The sequence below is a fragment of the Palaemon carinicauda genome, chromosome 11, assembly GCF_036898095.1.
Source record: "Palaemon carinicauda isolate YSFRI2023 chromosome 11, ASM3689809v2, whole genome shotgun sequence".
In the NCBI taxonomy this organism is placed as follows: domain Eukaryota; kingdom Metazoa; phylum Arthropoda; class Malacostraca; order Decapoda; family Palaemonidae; genus Palaemon; species Palaemon carinicauda.
This window is the reverse complement of record NC_090735.1, coordinates 68329254-68351617: the sequence shown is the minus strand read 5'-3', so window position 1 is coordinate 68351617 and position 22364 is coordinate 68329254. Positions and strand designations below refer to the sequence as shown.

Sequence of the window (22364 nt, the reverse complement as noted above, 5' to 3'; positions counted from 1 at the left end):
TCTCTTCGCGCATTTGATTTTGACTGGGTCTTTAACCCAACCCCCTTCTTCTATTGTCTACCTTTTTCCGAGTGATAAGTGTGTGTCTTAAAGGAAAAAAAAATTCCCTTAAAGGAAGTTCTCACGGTGTTGCAGACTTGTTCCTTTAGGTTAATCGGAGAAATCGTGGTTCTGTAACACACACACACACACACACACACACACACTTTCTCTCAAAGAATAACAACAGAAAAGAAGTGCAATGGTATATATCGTTGAAAGAAAGTATAAATCACAAAGGTAAACAAACAATATTTTAGATCCTATGAAACGTCCTGGTTAAAGGTAGAGTTTTTAGACCCACTGAAACGTTTAGTATGAATTGGTCAACACCAGGGATGAAACCTCTACCAACATAGACAAATAAAGTTAATGTCAATTTTTTATTTATTAGAATAACACGATGTAAATCAGAGAACCTCGTTTTATTCATTTTGGTGTTATGGGTATTTATCTAGCCAACCACTATGTGTTTTTAAATGTTTAGGGCGAGTCATTTCACTTGAATTTTGGGGTTAGGATGTTCCAGTTGAGGTTGAATGGTGTTTGGACAAAATCTCTACCAAAAAGATGGGGACGACTCCTTTATTATTATTATTACTATTATTATTATTATTATTATTATTATTGTTATTATTATTACTATTATTATTACTATTACTATTGTTATTATTATTACTATTATTATTACTATTACTATTATTATTACTATTACTATTATTACTATTACTATTCCTATTATTACTATTACTATTACTACTATTACTATTACTACTATTATTATTACTTATTATTATTATTATTATTATTATTATTATGGCTGCTAGCTAACCTACAACCTTAGTTATAAGCTAAGGGCTCCAACAGGGAATAATATCCCTGTGAGGAAAGGAAATAAATAGTTTGAATTCCATGTTAATTCATTTGTAGATTTGGGCATTTGAAACTCAATTTTAGTTATGCAGATAGATTCTTCTATATTTTGCTCAAATTAAATAACTACCAAATTGGTAATGAATATTTTACTGTACATATCCGTAAAATTCATTTGGTATTGGTATATAAAAGACAGTGCTGTGTCACCACCCATTTTTTATACCTGTGGCTCAAGTCTGAAAGAGTTTCTCTCCTACTCTTAACCTCACAGTGAAGCTGGAATCTTTTCACTAAATACATTTTCAGGAATATAAAGATATGATGAGTGTCGTCGAGTAGTGCCACGAGTGCTTCTCTCTGTGCCATGTGGGCACTGCATTAGGGTCTTTGTAACGTCTCTTTGACTTTTTAACCTTCTTCCCCTTTTTTTTCTGCTTCCATCTATTTTTCTGTCCAACATTTGAATTCATAATTTATAGTGTAACTACGGTGTTCTTTGCCCGCCCCCTCAGTTGCACTTACGCGATTAGTGGCGCTGTAAAATGCGGCCCAAATTTATTCATCCTACCCAATGTAATCGTTCCAATGATGTAAACCAGTTTCAGGGTCATGTTTATAATGTATCAGGACAAAGGATTCACATTTGAGAACAGCTGAAATGGAGAGACATTTTTTTTTTCTTCTAGAACTTGTTACTCGTGAGTTGGACGAGGTAATTGGGAAGGGAAACAGACTCCAAAAATTTGTAAGGACAGGAAAACCATACCTTGTTGGAACAATGGACCTAGCCGGGGATTGCCCCGGATAATCCATGTCGTATGATACCCTCTGCGTAATCCTAAATTGTCCTTTGCGTAATCGGGAAATTCACTTGAATGTTTTGTGATACGATTCTTGAAGTTAGCCGACCGTAGCATAGTACCCAGTTTTCTATTTTGACAATTTTATTTTCAGTAGGTCCAAGGATTCTTAATTCGTGCCTTCTTATTGAATATTTGATAAGCTTTATCTACCCTGATGCCCATAAACAAAGTGTAGTGGCTGAAGACGTTTGTACCAGATATGACAGACTATTATCTCTGTAAGTTTGTATATAAGGTTTTATAAAAACGTATTTTTTTATATTTCTCATGTACTAATTATATTTATGAATTTTCCACATTTTAGTCTAGTTAAACAATACATCCTCTCCTTTTTCCCGTTGTTTTCCCTTCGTTTCGTTCTTTTGAGATTTCTGGTGACCTAAATCGTAGTAAGAAAGTCGCCACTCCAGAAGCCTTGCCTCCTCCCTTCCCCAACGAAAGGGGAAATCAGAAGAAAGCATAAAGTTAATCATCACAGACTTTCCACTCCTAAGTGCTTACTCATCCTGCACTCCCTTTTCTTGATAACCCTTGAATTAATGTACGAGCGCGTGTGTGTGTATGTATGTATCCCGTTCTAAGAACCTGCATAGGTAACTGGGGGTTAAGGTGCTGGGGAGATATATACATTAGGATACACAAGATGCCGGTTGGTGACTTCTCTCATCAGAGGCGGGGAGGGAGGGAGGGGCCCAGGCGGTGGGTATTGGTGCATCTCTTATATATACCCCGAGTCGGAGAGATTTTGGTTGCATTCCCCTTCGTCCGTCAGTCGTCGAAGACGTTAAGGTCTTGCCCTTTTGGAAAGTCTGTCCATCGCAGTTTATTCGTGATCCTTTAGAGCCTCCCTCGTGGTACTTCACCGCCTCTGGCCTTTTGGAACTTGAGGCACCTTCAAAGGACAACCGAGTTATCCTCGTGTTTTGTTGGACTGTTTATCCTTATCAATAAGGAGGTCCAAGACAACTTTTCGTAAACGTACTTTTCGTCTTGCTTTGGTATATCATGGCATCACGAGAACATTACATTTTTGATATAAGATAAAGATTTAAGGACAGACTGGTTTGGACAGAATATTAATTTATTTTCGTGCAATTCTTTGTTAAAAATGCCTATTATCTGTGATAACCGTGCTAAGGCCGGACCCATTATTTATTCTTCGTGCCTACTGAGTGTGACAGTGTGTCTAGTGTTTGGAACGGGCTATGCCTCCGCTTTCAACATCTTCACCCCATTCCCATCGTCACGAGATGCGTCAAGGGGTGGATCGTTCGCCAACCACCACCCCCTGCCCTTTGTGACAAGCAATCATCATACGACGTTCATAGGAAACAGTCCTTTCTACCCCTTCGTCAGTAGTGGAGGGGGGTCACTCCTGCGACCGCATCCCATCGCTCCTAAAAACGATACTGCTGCTGTGGTGCCTTGGTGGCCTCAGCAGGACGTCACATCAATAAACGTTGGTGGTGTCAAGATCGATATCGCAACGATAGTTAACGGGAAGCCTGTTTCATCATCTGCCATAGATTCTCCTGCCACCGATTCTTCAGGATCAGGGCAGTGTTGTCCAACCTGTGGCACCCTGTACAAAAACGGCCGGGCGGATCTGTGGCGATACTTCCCAGCTAACAGGGTGCCGGTTATCATATGGCCCGAATCAACGTTCCAGTACAGACGCTTCAATGTATATACCGAAGAAAGGGGTAGTTTGAACTCTCCAAATTTCGCCATTTACTTCAGTAAGGAATTTTGTAGTTTGATGAAAATGCTCTCTCTCTCTCTCTCTCTCTCTCTCTCTCTCTCTCTCTCTCTCTCTCAACAAAATCAAAACGGAGATAAGATGTTCATTAAATAGAAAGTCGATGGACAATGACGACTACTGTACTTATTTAAAAATGGACGGGCAGTGAACTGCTGTTCCTTGCACGTGTATGAAATTAACTATTAATTCGGTTGTACTTTCGGGTGAGGGGTAAATGTAACATTTTGACAAAGGTTATTAGTTCATGAATAGTGATGTTTTTTTAAGGGGAAGGTTAAGAGATTTGCAGATACTCTTACCAAATGCAAAAGTCTTGTTGCCAACGACGCGATACTAACTCAATCCTTAGTATGTATCCATATAAGTGCAACCGAAACTGAATAGTATTTGATTTTGTACAATAATACTTATGTAAAAGTATTAGCTTTAGGAGAACTAAAGTTCTTGTTAAGCAATAAAATCCATTGCGTGTCTTAAAGTGGAACCCCTATTAAAAAAAAAAAGGAAAGCTACAAAGAAATCACAACCCCATTTCTCCAGAGAAACAGGTTATGAATAGTAGGAACAAATAAAATTGAATTGAGGTATTCATTAAATCAGAATTAGGTGTGGAACTATTTCTACAGAGACATTAGATTTCGAAAAGGTTATTTTCTTATGTGATATTGTTTATTTCCTCTTCCCCATCGGGGGCCCGGGCTTCAACATTTAAGCGCGCGCTCTCTCTCTCTCTCTCTCTCTCTCTCTCTCTCTCTCTCTCTCTCTCTCTCTATTCTTCTTTCCCACTGTTATTCCTTCATTATGGGGTCGGTTGCCTGATCTGTCCTCTCCAACATCTTCTATCAAAGTGATCTTCTTCCACCAAACCTCTTATTTCCATATCATTCTTCACCTTATCTCGCCATCTAATTATCTGTCTCCCCCTTGAACTTCAATCAGGCTCCTCCCAAGCCCTCCTCACTCCCTCCCCACCATCCATCCTCAACATGTGCCTACATCATCTCAGTCTTGACACTTATCATCTCTGTAATCCTTACTAGGCCTACCATTGTTATTATTTCATTTATCAATCTTTCAAGCAGTGACATTCCCTTAATCCACCTCAGCATTTCTATTTGTGTTCTATCAGGCTTTGCTTCCTTATTTCGTCTTAAAGGCCAAGTTTCTGAGCCATACATTAATACTGTAAATTGCCTTGTGGTCTAGATTTAATAAACGAGGTTCAATTACTACCAAATTATATTTATCAAGATCTAATTCATATATATATATATAATATATATATATATATATATATATATATATATATATATATATATATATATATATATAATATATATATATATATATATATATATTATATATATATATATATATATATATATATATATATATATATACATATATGTATATTGTTTGTTTTCTTTATTAATCTATTATAATATCGAACGAAATTTATATTTTACTCGTCTCCTGATTATTGTTGTCTTTTTCTAATTGGATTTTTCTGTTTGAATGATAGTTTTAATCCAGACAGATTCAACTAAATGCATTTCCTTTTCGAATCCCAGCGATGTCAACAGTCAAAGAAGTTTGAGATCTCTTATATCGCACCAAATACTGCATATTATTATTATTATTATTATTATTATTATTATTATTATTATGACAATAATAAAGTATAATAAGGTTGAAGAACAGATCCTAATGTCACCACGAAGGGTACGAGCAAAAGATATAAAAAATGGCAGAACTTGTTCCTAATGACAGTTTCGTTTTCTCTTCGCCCCCAGGAAACGACAATGGGCCCATTTCTCCCTTCCACGACATTCCTCTCTTCGCCAACGAAGGCAACAAGATCTTCAACATGGTCGTGGAAGTGCCCCGTTGGACCAATGCCAAAATGGAGGTGGGTTCCTTTTACATTTTGATGTATACATTTTGAGTTTTGTCTCGTGAGTTTTGCTTCCCATCGTTTGGATGTCGATACTTTCAGCATTTGCCAAGATTGACACTTTTCTCTCAAGGATGTATTTAGATGGGAAAAGTTTCCACTCTCAATGATTAAATTTTCATTCTCGAAGATGTACTTTTAACTCTCAAAAAGTTTTTTTTTTTTTCACTAAAAAAGATGACTATATTCCCTAAAGCATTTTTTTTTTACCTTTGACGCAAAATTTACTCCTTTTATCTTTTTTTCATAATACTCGGTATTAATTACATAATTTTTTTGTGCAATTTTTTTTTCTTTTGACTCCCGAAAGTTACTTTTTCTTGTATGGAACTTGACATTTATTATACGCTCAAGGTTGAGAAGGCGAGAATCATTGTATATTACACAAAGTGGTTTTAACGAAAGAAGAGCAATACATAAAAGCTTATACCATGTATTCCAGATTATCCGTTTTCATCATTTTTTTTTTTATTTATGCTATTTTTATGCTATTAGACTATTTTTAACGCAGGAATATAATTTAAATAAATAAGAATGTATATGACAAACATATTTTGTAAGTCCTACAGGACACCGAGGCTATTCCATGTAACTCATGATCAGGAAAACATCCCCATAATTTAAGTAAAAAGCAATGTCATTGTCGTTATTTCGTCTTTTAAATTGTTTTATGACCTTTAATTGTATTTGAAGATAATAGTGTACACCTATTACAACCATTTCAATATATTGTGTGCCTGTGAAAAGGTTTATATACAACGTTCCTTGTAGTTTATAATGGGGAAATATTGTAGCAATAACGATTTTAAGTCGATATTCATATATTTTACTTAATATATCCCTATATAGTTATGCCTGTTAAACTGTCATATGTTGCTTTAGTCAGACGTTAGATCGACACAAAAATATTTTTTCTCAAACAATCCTTAGGCCTATTTGATTATGGTAAATTTAACCTGTCTGTAACCGATAATTCATTTTATATTCCCGGGCTTACAATAAAAATTCTTTAGTGAAATTGTCACATTTTAAAATGTATAAATTGGAATTTTGGACGCTATGTAAGATGTATTCCCCTCCCCCCCAAAAAAAGAATGATTGAAGGCGGTTTCTGTAACAAACGATCCTTAAACTCAGTCCTGGGCTGGGATCGATCTGCTGCCTTACAAATCCCAGACGAACATGTTACCACTGTACTAGCCAAGAGGCTAGTACAGTGGATGAAGATTCCAGGAAGAATTGCATATTCCATTTGTATACTTCCTAAACTTAAATTTTAAGTATGGAGGTAATTGTCCAGTATTAAAGGGGACTTTGATTTATGCCCCCTAGGTTAAGTTAGGATATAAGTACAGTTTCCCATCTCGGTGTATTATGTTAGAATGCATCTGTATAAGTAACCATTTTGTATCTTTTTTTTTTTCTTTGATGTGTGCTTGATGATTATAGACATCTGCAATTCATACATTGTAGACTATTCTTATCAGTGTTCTTTTATTTAAATTTTTTCCCACCCCAAAAGACATTGCTTTATTATTGTTTCTTCCATAATTTTTACTGTATATAAGACCTATGGAAGAACAAAAATAAGTGGTTTGTACTTACAATAATGGTCAGGTTGATACATTTATATTTCATGTATTTGATTAGAGATGAAGGAATCATAAAAGCACTTTTTTCAAATTTTATTGATTAAATCCATTTGTTTCTGTGATAGTTGATGAGAGTAAGTCTTTGGTAGACACATGATCTAGCCCACTTCTTTTAAGATATCATAGAGATGTTTTAACCTACATACTTTGATAAACTAATCAGTCAAAGATGTAGTGCCAGCTTGTGACCAGAGATCACTATAATCTACTGAGTTGGTGAGGGAGATGTAATTTTGTAGTTGGTTATTGGGGTAGGTGTAGCTTGAGCTGACTAGTGTGCCATAACTAGCTGTTGATGTCAAAATGGGTCCCATAAGCAATGTCATGTGATGCAAATAATCTGTTCAAGTCACAGGTAGATTTATATGTTCCTATACCATAACAGATATGCTTGGAACCTACCAAAGGTTGTTATGGGTATTCAGAACTTATCAATGCTGTCATGGGCCCATAAATAGTCTTATTATATAATAAATATAGATGCTAGTACAGTAATTTATTTAGACTATTAGGCATGAGAACTTTGATTTTCATAGACTGCTAAAACTGTGATGGACTTGCAACCTGCCAACATTGGTGCAGTAAAGTTGAGGCCACCCCGGAGAGTCTTAATTTAGTTCATTAGGCTGGTTAATCTCATTTTGATGATATAGAAATTTTATAAACCTTCATGGCTTGGTCTACAGGAATGAGCAATTTTACAATCACCTGCACTGTACTTGATGTCTTTTATTTTTGTTTTACAGATAGCAACCAAGGACCCTCTTAATCCAATCAAACAAGATGTTAAAAAGGGTAAACTGCGTTATGTGGCCAACGTTTTCCCCCACCATGGCTACATATGGAACTACGGAGCACTTCCCCAAGTAGGTCGTGTTGAATGTAACTTTAGTTGTGTACAATTGCAATTAAGTTATATCATTGTGCTAGGTTGATAATTATTTTCTTTTAATGATTGTATGTAGCTTAAACAGAACTATTCTTTTTGATATACAGAAGATGCTCCTTTTATCAACATTCTTGTAGAAATTTGAATGCAGAAATTTAGTCTTTCATAATGTAGAAATACAGATGCAGGAGTTTAGTCTTTTTCAATATTAAACTTACCCGATGATCATATAGCTGTCAGCTCTGCTGCCCGACAGAAAAACCTACGGGCGGAATACGCCAGCGATCGCTATACAGGTGGGGGTGTACATCAACAGCGCCATCTGTCAAGTAGGTACTCAAGTACTCGATGTCAACAAAGAACCAATTTTCTCTCTGTCGTGCCACTGGCAAGACCTACTAAATACGCCGTTACTAACTGGATTTGTTTTCACAACGATTTGGTGAAGTATACTATTCCAGTTTTGAGCTTTCGGTATGCAGGGGTTTTATCTTCATTTCAAAACTTGAACTCGTTTTGGATAGATTTAATTATGGTGACGAAGAGAGTATGGACTCTCTTTCACTTATAAATGGCCGACCCTTCCCTTAGACGGAAGTGTGTTTAGGTTTTTGGTAATTTTGCTTAACACGTTATAGATCTATTTATTTTATATCTCTCCGCCTTTATAGGCCTCTTCGATTAACTTTCCATTTATTATAAACATATAAAAAATAAATTTTTGTTTGTTTATATGCGACCTTTCCTGATAGTAGGCGGTCCTAACTTGGAACCGAAGTTAATTAACATTGAGCCCGTTATATCGTATTTAACCTTTAAAGAATTTAATACTTTTTAAATTTTAATGTTTTATGAAAGAATTTCTTTGATAGTCTCGTACTGTTTTCAAAGATGAACTAACGTTTAGTTTTTTAGTCTACGCAGTTGTTGACGTTCAGAACGTTCAACATGCGCTCTATCGTTACGATAGAGAGGGAGTGTTTCACGGTTTCACTTTGCAGTAAGAGTAAACCGATTCTGGCGTTTCGTTCATTCTTTCTTAGCTTAAATGGTTTAAATTCTAAATTAAAGGAACTTTTTATTTGGAAAACCTTTCAGTTTTTTCCTTTAGCAAATAACATGTTTTAACGATATATAATTGGGCTCTTCTCTCAGGTGCGAAATCAAGAGAGAAAGAGAGAGAGAGATAGAGAGATAGAGACGGAGGGAGAGAGAGGAGAATAAACGTTTCGTTCAAGCGGGTAACGTTGTTCTCGTTTTTACTCTCCTCCCTAGTCGCTGTAGGGGAAGAAGGTAAAACGTTTCTAGGGTTTTTTTCTTGTTCCCAGGCTATGTGCGGTGAGAGATTGTAAACGTAGTTTATTTGATCTAGTGTTTAGTCTCTTTCCCAGCCACTGAATTCTTTATCTTTATATATGTTTTCTGTTGCATTATACGACTGTTTTCGCAATTACTACCTTTTAATGAAGGATAGGATTGCGTGTTTCAGGTAGAAATCAGTAAAAGTTTCGATTTCAGTGAAATAAGTGCAAAACAGAAAATCAAAGTGATAAAGTGTTATGCGCAAAGTGTTACAGTGTTGCGTCCGAGGGTTCGTCTGTTCGTGCCAGTTTTTCACCTAGTCCGGGACCTCTTACAAGCTCCCAAGCCCAGGGGAGAAGTAATGTCGAACGACTTACGGGTTCCTCAGGCCTTGATCAACGAACAGACGTTTTCCCTCCGTGGTTTCGGGCGTATCTACCCAAGATCGCCCCACCCACACAAAGACGAGAGAGCCCATTTATTCTTCGTCTGCGGAAGAGGTTTCTCGTAAGAAACCATGGACCACATCTCGCAGCTTTTTAAGTGCAAGTCGGTCCCTTCCGCGCAAGTCCAACGGCCCAGGTGTAGCCACTGGGTCAGTTCGGACTCGCTGCAGTCATCCGACGACTGCACACCTCCCAAGAGAGGCAAGGTGGTACCGCAACAGGCAGTAACTCCGTCTGTTGCCGCACCCGCTGTTTTAGACCCTCAGTCACAACGGACAGTAGCTCCGTCTGTTGCCGCTTTTGTAGACCCTAAGTGGTCTTTACTGCAGTCTATGCAGACTCAGTTAGCTGCGGTTATGCAGGAGTTTCGTGCGGAGAAGGTTGACACTGCTCCCGTTAGCCTACAACCTGCCACGGTTGTGCGCCCAGCTCACGCTGTGGCTGCCTGCTCCCACACTCCGGCTGCGGAGAGCTCCACCACCGATGCGCAGTCGACCCTGCCAGACGCATGTTGACGTTAGCCGACGTGCGGCACCCTCCGTTGACATGCGTGAGCTACCGCATCAGCAGTGGGAAGGTGGAGTCTAGCTGCCGTGTTTTGTCGCGATGCGGCAGTCTCCGCAACCCACGGCAGTCCCCACCATGCACCACCACTCCGCTTTGGTTGTTGCCAGCTCTCAGACTGTCAAGCAGTTACATGACGTTGCCTTCTGGTCTGCTACTAATGCACCAGTGCTGTATGTCCTCACGCACCTGTTGTGGTTGACAGTTCAGTTTTTTGACAGTTCACAGACTGTCAGGCAGTTACATAACGTTGCCTTCTGGTCTGCTGCTAATGCACCAGTGCTGTATGTCCTCACGCACCTGTTGTGGTTGACAGTTCAGTTTTTGACAGTTCACAGACTGTCAAGCAGTTACATAACGTTGCCTTCTGGTCTGCTGCTTATGCACCAGTGAGACCCTCACTGAGATAACCTAGCTTTTCTCGGACAAGGTTCCTGTAGATGAGAAAGTGCTGTTCTCCCTCCTACTGATATTCCTTTGAGGACTCTGTCATTTGGAGAGGAGCCTTAAGCTGCTTAGCCTCCTATGGACTTTAATTAAAGCATAACAAGGCTTCCAGGGATGGTAAATGGTTCCGCTTCAGTCCCTAACCCCGTCTGTTGCCACATCTGCTCCCGTAGACCCTAATGGGCTTTGCTGCAAGACATGCAGTCCAAGCTTGTGTCCTTGATAGAGGACTTTTTACGGAGAAGAACCTTCTGGACAACAACCTTCCTACCGGTTGGTTGTGCGCCCTGTTGACACTGAGGTATCCTACTCGCGTCCGCCAGTTGAGGTGGTTCCTCCACCGATGTGACCCAGTGTGGGTTGCCAGTCGCACGTTGACGTTAAGCGACGCTCGGAGGTGGTTGTTGAAGTGTGTCACTAGGAAGACGTTCAACAACCAGCAGAGGTGACTTGTTGTGACGCAGTGTGTCAACCTCAGCAACCCGGTAGTGTGTTGACTGCACAACCCAGACAGTCTAGACAGTTTCGGGTTGACGCTGTACTTCCTCGCGTTCCCATGGTTGACAGTTCACAGACTGTGCAGCAGTACCATGATATTGCGTCCGGCTCCGTCACGCTTCCTCCAGTGCGACCGGATTCAGCGAGTCAGACGTTGCCCACTCCGTTGCTGTTTCCTCATCAGTTTGGGATAAGGAACCCTCTGATGAGGACGTTGCTGAACTAGATGATCAACCCCCAGCCCTGCTATCCATCCAGAAGATGCTGAAGAAGGAACGCTGCCCTGTCAGGCTGTGGATGAGTCTGGTAAGGACACTGTCATCCGTGGTTCTTTTGTGTCACTTGGAAGACTACACCTCCGTCCTCTTCTGTATCATCTAGCTTTTCACTGGAAAAAGGACAAGACGCTAGAAGCGGTCTCGATCCCGGTTTCCGGAAAGTTAAAGTCTGGTCTGACTTGGTGAAAGGACTTTATCAACCTTAGAAAGGGTCTTCCCCTGTCTGTTCAGACTCCCAACCACGTTCTCTTCTCGGACGCATCGGACGTAGGCTGGGGTGCGACATTAGGGAATGCTCGGGATTTGGAACTCGAGTCAAAGGACAATGCATTTCAACTGCAAGAAGCTACTGGCAGTACGTCTGACCTGGAAAGCTTCAGGTCTCTCCTTCAAGGCAAAGTGGTGGAGGTGAACTCGGACAACACCCGGCTTTGACGTACATCTCCAAGCAAGAAGGGACCTACTCTCTGACATGGTACGAGATCGCAAGGGACCTCCTCACCTGGTCAACAGGTCTAGACTTTTCACTAGTAACGAGGTTCATCCAAGGCAACTTGAATGTCATAGCAGATTGTCTCAGTAGGAAGGGACAAATAATTCCAACAGATTGGACCCTCCACAAGGATGTATGCAAGAGACTTTGGGCCACCTGGGGCCAGCCAACCATAGATCTCTTCGCAACCTCGATGACCAAGAGGCTCCCAATAGTTTGCTCACCTATCCCGGACCCAGCAGTAGTTCATATAGATGCCTTTCTACTAGATTGGTCACATCTAGATCTATATGCATTCCCTCCGTTCAAGATTGTCAACAAGGTACTGCAGAAGTTCGCCTCTCACGAAGGGACAAGGTTGACGCTAGTTGCTTCCCTCTGGCCCGCGAGAGAATAACTCACCGAGGTACTTCGATGGCTAGTAGACGTTCCCAGAACACTTCCCCTAAGGGTGGACCTTCTACGTCAGCCACGCGTAAAGAAGGTACACCAAGGCCTCCACGCACTTCGTCTGACTGCCTTCAGATTATCGAAAGACTCGAGAGCTAGGGGCTTTTCGAAGGAGGCAACCAGAGCGTTTGCTAGAGCAAGGAGAACATCCACCCTTAGAATCTACCAATCGAAGTGGGAAATCTTCCGAAACGGGTGCAAGTCAGTATCCGTATCCTCGACCAGTACCTCTGTAACTCAAATAGCTGACTTTCTCTTATATCTGAGGAAAGAACGATCTCTTTCAGCTCCCACTATCAAGGGTTACAGAAGCATGTTGGCATCAGTCTTCCGTCACAGAGGCTTAGATCTTTCCAACAATAAAGATCTACAAGACCTCCTTAAGTCTTTTGAGACCACGAAGGAGCGTCGTTTGGTTACACCTGGTTTGAATTTAGACGTGGTACTAAGATTCCTTATGTCAGACAGGTTCGAACCGCTTCAATCAGCCTCCCTGAAAGATCTCACCTTTAAGACTCTTTTCCTGATATGCTTAACCACAGCTAAAAGAGTCAGTGAGATTCATGCCTTCAGCAAGAACATCGGATTCTCATCCGAAATGGCTACATGTTCTACAACTTGGTTTTCTAGCCAAACACGAGCTGCCTTCTCGGCCTTGACCAATATCGCTCGATATTCCAAACTTATCGCATGGTTTGAAATGAACTAGAAAGAGTATTATGTCCTGTAAGAGCTCTTAAGTTCTATTTAAAACCTTTACGAGGCCCGTCTGAAGCTTTATGGTGTTCAGTTAAGAATCCATCTTTGCCTTTGTCAGAGAATTCTTTATCCTATTTTATCAGACTGTTAATACGAGAAGCTCATTCCCATCTGAATGAGGAAGACCAAGCTTTGCTGAAGGTAAGGACACACGAAGTTAGAGCTGTCGCAACTTCCGTGGCCTTTAAACAAAATAGATCTCTGCAAAGTATATTCGACGCAACCTATTGGAAAAGCAATCAGTGTTCGCGTCTTTTATCTTAAGAATGTCCAGTCTCTTTACGAGAACTGCTACACTCTGGGACCATTCGTAGCAACGAGTGCAGTAGTGGTGAGGGCTCCACCACTACAATTCCCAAATTCCATAACCTTTTTAATCTGTCTCTTGAAATGTTATTATTGTTTTGGGTTGTCCGGAAGGCTAAGAAGCCTTTCGCATCCTACTTGATTTGGCGGGTGGTCAAAGTCATTTCTTGAGAAGCGCCTAGATTAGAGGTTTTGATGAGGACCTTTAGTATGGGTTGCAACCCTTCATACTTCAGCTCCTAGGAGTCGCTCAGCATCCTATGAGGATCGCGAGGCTCAGTAAGGAAGACGTACCTAAAAAGGCAGAGTAATTGTTCAAGTCGACTTCCTTACCAGGTACTTATTTATTTTATGTTTGTTATTTTGAATAACTGCTAAAATGAAATACGGAATACTTAGCTCATATAATGTCAACATGTAATGCTGGTCTCTACCCACCCCCCTGGGTGTGAATCAGCTATATGATCATCGGGTAAGTTTAATATTGAAAAATGTTATTTTCCTTAGTAAAATAAATTTTTGAATATACTTGCCCGATGATCATAAATTAAAGGACCCACCCATCCTCCCCAATAGAGACCCAGTGGACAGAGGAGAAAATTGGTTCTTTGTTGACATCGAGTACTTGAGTACCTACTTGACAGATGGCGCTGTTGATGTACACCCCCACCTGTATAGCGATCGCTGGCGTATTCCGCCCGTAGGTTTTTCTGTCGGGCAGCAGAGCTGACAGCTATATGATCATCGGGTAAGTATATTCAAAAATTTATTTTACTAAGGAAAATAACATTTTTCCAAAGTACAGTAGTTTCTAAAAGTAGATTTAGAAAGTTAATTCCTAAGTGTACTACATTATTATGCAGATCATAGTCTTTTTTTACGGAATATTTCCTTCCTGATATTTTTCACTTAATCTAATGTTTCTATATGTTATACCACCACTTTAAAAAAAGAAAAAAAAAATTCATATTTTTCATTTTGTCAGACTTGGGAAGATCCAAACCATCAAGATGATGCTACAGGGTGCAAAGGTGATAACGATCCTATTGATGTTTGTGAAATTGGTTATCGTGTAGCCAAGAGAGGCGAAGTTATACAGGTCAAGGTGAGTCATCACAGGAATTTATTAGTTTTTAAGGCCAGTGCAATAATATTATCAATGAAAATGTCAAACTTGAAAGACAAAGAAGTTTTCCATGGTAACTGATTTGATTTTCTTTCAGATTCTTGGAACTTTGGCGCTAATTGATGAAGGAGAGACTGATTGGAAATTGATTGCTATTGATGTCAATGATCCCTTGGCCCCTCAATTGAGTGATATTTCAGATGTCGAGCAGCACATGCCAGGATTCTTAAAAGCAACTGTGGAATGGTTCAAGATTTATAAAATTCCTGATGGCAAACCAGAGAACCAGTTTGCTTTTGATGGAGTCGCCAAAGACCGCGAATTTGCTCATAAGGTAATTTAAAGTTTTCATTTATGAAGGTTGCTGTTTTTTCTTTTTCATAACAATGCCAAATTTACTCTATAATAAATGTTTACTCCATGTGAGGCCTTAATTTTTAATAAATTATTTTGTTATAGCTTGCAGAGTAAAATTTTATCATACATTGTTATTAATACGGTATTTTAATTGCCATTTTGTTCCCAAGAACGTCTATGTAAAAACTTTTATAAGATTCCTCTGCAACCTCAAAGTTCGGGACTAATTTGAAGGCAATATATACTATAATATCTGTGTGGAGGATTAGGTGTCAAGCACATGCATTGCTGTTATGTAATTAAGTTTTGAGTTTTTCCTATGTGAAAAGATGAACCTTTGTCTTTTAGTAAGGGTAAGAGTCTGGAAAAAGATGGAAATGGCCAATCATCTGTTCCCTAGTTTAAAATTTGACTTTCGTAAAGGCATTGGAGCACTTGATGCCCTTCTTACAATCTCTAATGCTGTGCAGAAATCCCTTGATTGGAGTCGGGAAATTTGAATAATTGACCTTGTTTTTAGTGCTGCCATTGATCTTGTTTAACATGAGGCCCTTGTTTTCAACCTCAAACATTTGGGAGAGGTGGGTCTTTTCTCGGCATCATTATTGAATTTCTAAGTAGTAGATCACATTTTTGTTGTTTATAGTCACCTTTGTAAGTACTGAACAGTAATGACCTACAACACAGAATTAATTTGTTCTGGAGTGGCTTTCGTAAAGTGATTTTTCCATGTTGTGAGTCTTATTTCACATACAAATTGCCTAATTCGTTCCAAACCCTTCGAAACGCCACATTGAATCTTAATAAAGCTACAGTATAACCACAATGAAAAACTGTACAGCCTACATTTGAACCTTTCAATAGACCTAAACTAACTGTTACAACATAGTAATACTGTAATAAATGGAAAATAATGCAATCCATATAGTACAATACTGTACATATACAAAATATACAGTACAGTACCATATGTACTATAGTTACCCCTATTATAGACTACAGCTACATTTTCTATTGTCTAAACTCATTTTCTTCAACTTTTAATTGGTAACTACTTTATTCTCAACCTGGCTGGCAAATTTCTTTTCTTAAAATGCAACTTTTTTTGTAAAGCGAGTCATAAAAATATTCGCATCTCGTTTCGCAGCTTGAAATTACATAAGCAGATTCTTTCGTGAAGAGAGGTATGGCTGTACAGGAATTTGATATCTGGTGTTTCTTAAGGTAGTGTTCTTGACCCATTACTCTTCATAACTATACACGACATGTGGTTTGGGTTAGAAAACAAGCTGTTTGCATATGCTAATGATGCTACTCTCTCTCTGCATCAATTTCATCTCCTGAATGTAGCTCTGGTGTTGCTGAATCCCTTAATAGAGATCTGGCTAAAATAAGTCCATGGTGTTAATTATGGGGCATGAAGTTGAATCCTAACAAAACTCCGTATGATTGAAAGTAGGTCAAGGACAGTCGCTCCTCAACATCTGGATCTCAGTATTGATAATATTTCTTTAATTCTGTATGACTTTTGAAATTTTAGGTGTGATTCTCGATAGCAAGTTTATTTTTGATGCGTCTTTCTTCAGTTGCACAAAAAATTGGCTAATTGAGAAAGACTTGTTAGATTTTCAGTGATCTATCTATTCTTGAGTGTTCTAAATTCTTTTATTTTACCTTGTGTTGAGTATTTTTCCTCTGTGTAGTCTTTAGCTACCAATTCTCATCTTAATTTGACAAGAACTTAGTCTGTTATGTTTCTTATTCCCAATCTAGATATTAATCTCTGGCACAGTCGTACAATTAGTTCGTTATGCACATTGCATCAGATTTTTCATAATTCGGACCAACCTTTACGTTAAGATCTTCCCGGACAGTACCATCTTGTTTGTAATACTAGGTATGCAGTGAATTCTAAGTCAGGCTGTCTCTATCAAAAGGCCCAATACTATATACAGTATTCTAGAAGTTTTATTCCAGGTGTGACCAAGTTGCGGAATGATCTAATCGGGTAGTTGAATCAGTAGAACTTGAAAAGTCCAAATTTGCAGCAAATCTTTTTATGTTGAATAGACTGACTAAAGTTTTTTTATAGTTTATATATGAAAGATTGTTTTATATATAGTTCATTGTAGTCTATTTCCTTTCCTTACTGGGCTATTCTTCCGCGTTGGAATCCTTGGGCCTTATACCATCCTGCTTTTCCAACTAGCGCCTACTATTGTCGTGAATTTTGTCAAGTCTGGATTTAACTAATCCTTATGTCTGCCATTTCTTCAATACTTTTCTTGTATATGTGAAATGGTTATATCAAGATTACTAAGTAAATGATTGTTATATAATTAGTGGTTATTCATGGCTGTTGTTTGTGGGTCATCAGACTTATTCTACCCCTTTTGCTAAGCTTTGACAAGATTTTTTCATAAGATGCAGTTCGTGGGTATTCAGACCAGTTAATTCTACCCCTTAAGCATTGATAATGGCATGATTTGTCCCCACTGCCAAATTATTGGTTGGTTTTCAATCTGTCACTTTCAATAATGTTGTTGGTTGTATCGTTGCTTTTTACACTAGGATTCTTTTGTAACTTTCACCCATGCCTTCTCCCTCTCCTCACTGATATTCATATATTGTATACTGTTATGTTTAAATCCTGATAATAATGGATTTATTACTCACTATCAGGGTTAGAGAGAGAAGAATTTGTTGCCACTGTATGTCTTTAGTATTTCTTTTTTCTCTGTTACTTGAGCATGTGCATAGATATCCATGTTTTTCTCTTGTTACTTGAGCCTTGTGCATAGATATATCTATATTCGACTTCTTCATATCTGCTGCTTTACCAAGCAATCCATTCTCACCATGCCTAAACAGTTTTAATCTGTCATTAGTATTTATTTTTTTTTTATCTCAAATTGAACTCTAAACAGGAGATACCAGAAATAATCCAATGAAAGGAGTTGAAAGTCAGTAGTTTAATTGTGCCCAATTTAAATTTTTCATGTTGCTGTTAATCCGGAAAAAAACCTTGTATTTGAAAATTTAGGTTCATTTTGTTTTTTTTACAAACCGCCTTAATTTGTATAAACAACATAATTAATATTCATGTCAAGTGTTAGTGTTAAAGGAATTGGGTTATAAGTGCAACTTTTTCAATGACATCAAGAATCTTATGCTGCAAACTCCATTTTTGTAATTATTGGATAAACTGCGTTAATTTTACTTATTCAATTCCTCCTTTGTATTCAATTTTATTATTTTTCTTTTTTTCACTAGAAGTTTGAAAGTAAACGGTTTAAGTACCAGTCCAAGCTTCTGATAAGTTTGCAAAATTTGTAGTTAACAATATTTTTAAACTACATTCTTTACTATATACACTGACTCAATTAGTAAAGTACAGTTTCAGAAGGTGGCTCTAGATATGGTTATTATTTGAAAGAATATGTTTACTAGGTAAACTGTTGAGAATATATGCAGAAATTGTAGTTGTACAGTGTATACTTTCAACTTGCTATTTTGTAATAAATTTTAGTGTTGCTTCTAAAGTTGCTAATGAAGTGTTGCATAGCTAATAAACTGGAATTGGTAAGTAATCTCATATATATTCTGTAACTGGTATTGGGTTCCCACTATTTTTCTTTGTCAGTATACTGGTAGTTAAAATTATATACTTTTCACAGGTAATAATGGAGACTCATGAAGCATGGCAAAACTTAGTGGAAGGCACTGCAGATGCTGGTGGATTGGATAACACTTGTGTTCTGATTCCTAACTCAGCAAACAAGATGAGCACTGAAGAAGCAGAGGCAGTAATTAATCAAGCTCCCGAGACAGCCACAGCTGCCCCCTTGGATCCTAAAGGTAAGCTTGCCCAAGAAATGAATGTATCTTTTACGCAACAAATTTCTGTAGAATATACATGTAGTGACAAGTAAATGGTCTGTAACGTGAAATCAAACGAAAGATATTGACGGGGATCTGTCCAGTGTCACACAACTTCAGTGATGACATCACAATAATGCTAAAATCTCATCTCTTAAGCTATTAGATTCTTAATGATGGATACACTAAAACTTTCAAGACTTTGAAGCTGGATGAAGCAGTCACAAGTCTTTTTAATGGCAATTAGTATTTAGTTTTTCCTATCTCAAATTGAACTCTAAACAGGAGATACCAGAAATACTCCAATGAAAGGAGTTGAAAGTCAGTAGTTTAATTAGTATTTATTTTTTCCTATCTCAAATTGAACTCTAAACAGGAGATACATTCATGATCCTTTTCTTCAGTTTTACCATACATTGGCAGTCTTCATATGTTGGTTGGCTTATTTCATTCAAGATTTATTCTGCAGTTTACCTAAAGAATCTTCTCAACTGAAGATTTTTCAATAGAGAATATCTTCTCTTAGCTTGAGACTTAATGAGAACACTGCATTATTACAGTGTTTTTATTTATAGAAAATGTCTCCTCTTGGCAGTAGATCTGTTCAACTGTTTAAAAATCTCCCTATTGCTGCAAACTTTACGAAGATGGCAGACTATTCAAGACATTAGTGCCATGTGCAAGTTGCAGCTTCTGTCATTACAGAAAAGATCCATCTCCACTGTAGATTTGCCTGTTCAATAGTCCCCATATTGCTGCAGTCTTCATGAAGGTGTCAGACTTCCAATACTCTCTTTAATTGCAGTGTACAATTGCAGTCTCAATTATGGATATTATTATCAATTTTGTAGATCCTTTTGGTAAGGATGTTTCCATACTGTTGGAGCCTTCCTGAAGTTGGTAGTGAGACTTCAATAATGACTTGTGCAATTGCAGTCTTAGTTATAGATGATGTTATCACTTCTGTAGATCCTTTCAGCTGTTCCTATTATCATCATTACTTGCTGAGCTACAACCCTATACTCAGTTTTTTTTAATGAGGCGCATTTGCACCGACTCGCAGCGGTGCCCTATTAGTTCGGAAAAGTTACCTGCTATCTGATTGGTTAGAATTATCTGGACCAACCAATCAGCGAGCAGGAAACTTTTCCGAGCTAAAAGGGCACCCCTGCAAGTCGGTGCAAAATCTGCCTCTCTAAAAAGAATTGACTATCGTTGGAAAAGCAGTATGCTATAAGGCCAGGGGCCCCAACAGGGAAAATAGCCCCAGTGGGGAAAGGAAACTATTTTAAGATCAGTAACATCATTAAAATAAGTATTTCTTATATAAACTATAAAAACTTTAACAAAACAAGATTAAGAGAAATTAGATAGAATAGTTTGCTCAAGCAAGAGAACTCTAACATAATATAGTGGAAGACCATGGTATGCTATATGGCACTACCAAAGACTAGAGAACTAAGGTTTGTTTTTGGAATGTCCTTCTCCTAGAAGAGCTGCTTACCATAGCTAAAGTGTCTCTTCTACCCTTACCAAGAGGAATGTAGCAACTGAACAATTATAGTGCAGTAGTTAACCACTTGGGTGAAGAAGAATAGTTTGGTAATCGTAGTGTTGTCAGGTGCATGAGGACAGGAGAATCTGTAAAGATTAGGCCAGACTATTCGATGTATGTGTAGGCAAGGAAAGTGAATCGTAACCAGAGAGAAGAATCCAATGTAGTACTACCTGGCCAGTCTAAGAACCCCATAACTCTCCAATGGTAGTATCTCAATGGGTGGCTGGTGCCCTGGCCATCCTACTACATACTGCTGCAGTCTTTATGAAGATATCTGACTACTCAAGCTTCTTTAATTGCTGTGTGGTTGCAATCTTCGTTATAGATACGAATATCTCTTCATCTGTATTTTTTGGCTGTTCAAATGTTCACATACTGCTGCAGTCTTCATGAGGTTGGCCGACACTTCAATAATTGTCATATGCAGTTGCAGTCTCCATTATGGATGAGATAATCTCTCATTTGTAGATCCTTTTGGCTGTTCAAATGTTCCCATAATGCTGCAGTCTTTGTGAAGTCGGCAGACTATCGAAAATTCTTCAACTGCAGTGTGCAGTTGTTTCACCTTCATTATCGAGGAGACTTCTCAGCCTTTTTCCTATTTAGATGTCCCTGTACTGCTGCAGTCATGAAGATAATTTGACTATTCAGTATTGTGATACACAACCTCCATCACAGATGGAGATTATCTCTGTTGTTTTAGATCCTTTCACCTATTCAGATGTCCCCGTATTGCTATAGACGTCATGAAGATCGTTGGTTGACTTACTCAAGCTTCCTCCCTTGCCACATGCAGTTAGTCTCCTTCATTATAGAGAATATATTCCTCTCCGCCATAGATACTTTCACCTGTACAGATGTCCCAACATTGCTGGTTTTCTTCATTATAGAGGATTTGTTTTCACCTGATCTCTTTGTCCCATAATGCATCACGTTTCATGAAGTATAGCATTTACTTTTAATAGTTTGTTATTACTTTGTACAGCTGTAAGCTTCAGAATCCTTCAACTCAATGATGACAGAAAATTTTCATTACTTTTCCAACTTTGTCTCCTTTAATACAAATTTTTCATAATGGGTAGTTTATTCTTAATTAGTACAGTGCTATGTATGGGTGGTCATTTTCTGATCACAATTTAACCAAAGAAGTTTTAAAAGTAAATGTACATGCCAGCATGTAGTCTTTGTGACCAGCTTTTGATCCTTTTATTGTTGAACTCCTCCTACATAATAGTATGTTTAATCACTGTTGAAGTGTTCTTTATCTGCAGTAATGAATACTAATCAAAATTTATTTTTTGGCATATATATAAATTAATTTTTTTCTCCGTTTTGCAGTTGATCTCTGGCATTATGTAAGTTTGAAGTGATTAAAAGTACCATATCTCGTCTGTGATGGTCTGCCGAGCCTCTATTACCTGGATTGGATATGCAAGACATCTACAACTAAGTTTTGTTCCAGTTTAAAGAGAAGTCTCTTGGTTTCATTTGACGATTGTGAAAACTATATCTAACCTCAAAATGGTGTTATCAATTTTGAACAAAAAAGAATACTCTTAATTTATTTTCACTGAATTTTTGACATCACAGGATTATATAGAATATAAATAAGCTTTATATTATTATTACATAGAGCAATCTTTATAAAATAAATGAATAAGATTAAGATTGTTATTTTATTAGTCAACCAATAGAATTGTAATTTAATAAATGTATAAAGAATAATTGTAAACTTTTAAGTAAAGTTATTGAGATTCCAGAAATTAAAATTAGTCCTGAATTTTCTTAATTCTAATCATATCTTGAAAATTACATTAGGTACTCAATATCATATAACACAAAGGCTATTATTTAAGCCTCGAGCCA

General features: G+C 38.0%; 1 protein-coding gene across 1 annotated transcript; it reads left to right on the top strand.

Annotated features, from left to right (window-relative positions):
* The first annotated feature begins 2554 nt into the window (after positions 1 to 2554).
* Nurf-38 (Inorganic pyrophosphatase Nurf-38) lies at positions 2555 to 22164 on the top strand. The gene is made up of 7 exons (XM_068383079.1): positions 2555 to 3517; positions 5334 to 5449; positions 7893 to 8012; positions 14564 to 14683; positions 14802 to 15038; positions 18739 to 18919; positions 21837 to 22164. Exons 1-7 carry the CDS (start codon positions 2887 to 2889, stop codon positions 21866 to 21868), a joined length of 1437 nt encoding a protein of 478 aa, XP_068239180.1. The 5' UTR covers positions 2555 to 2886; the 3' UTR covers positions 21869 to 22164.
* Positions 22165 to 22364: the final 200 nt, after the last annotated feature.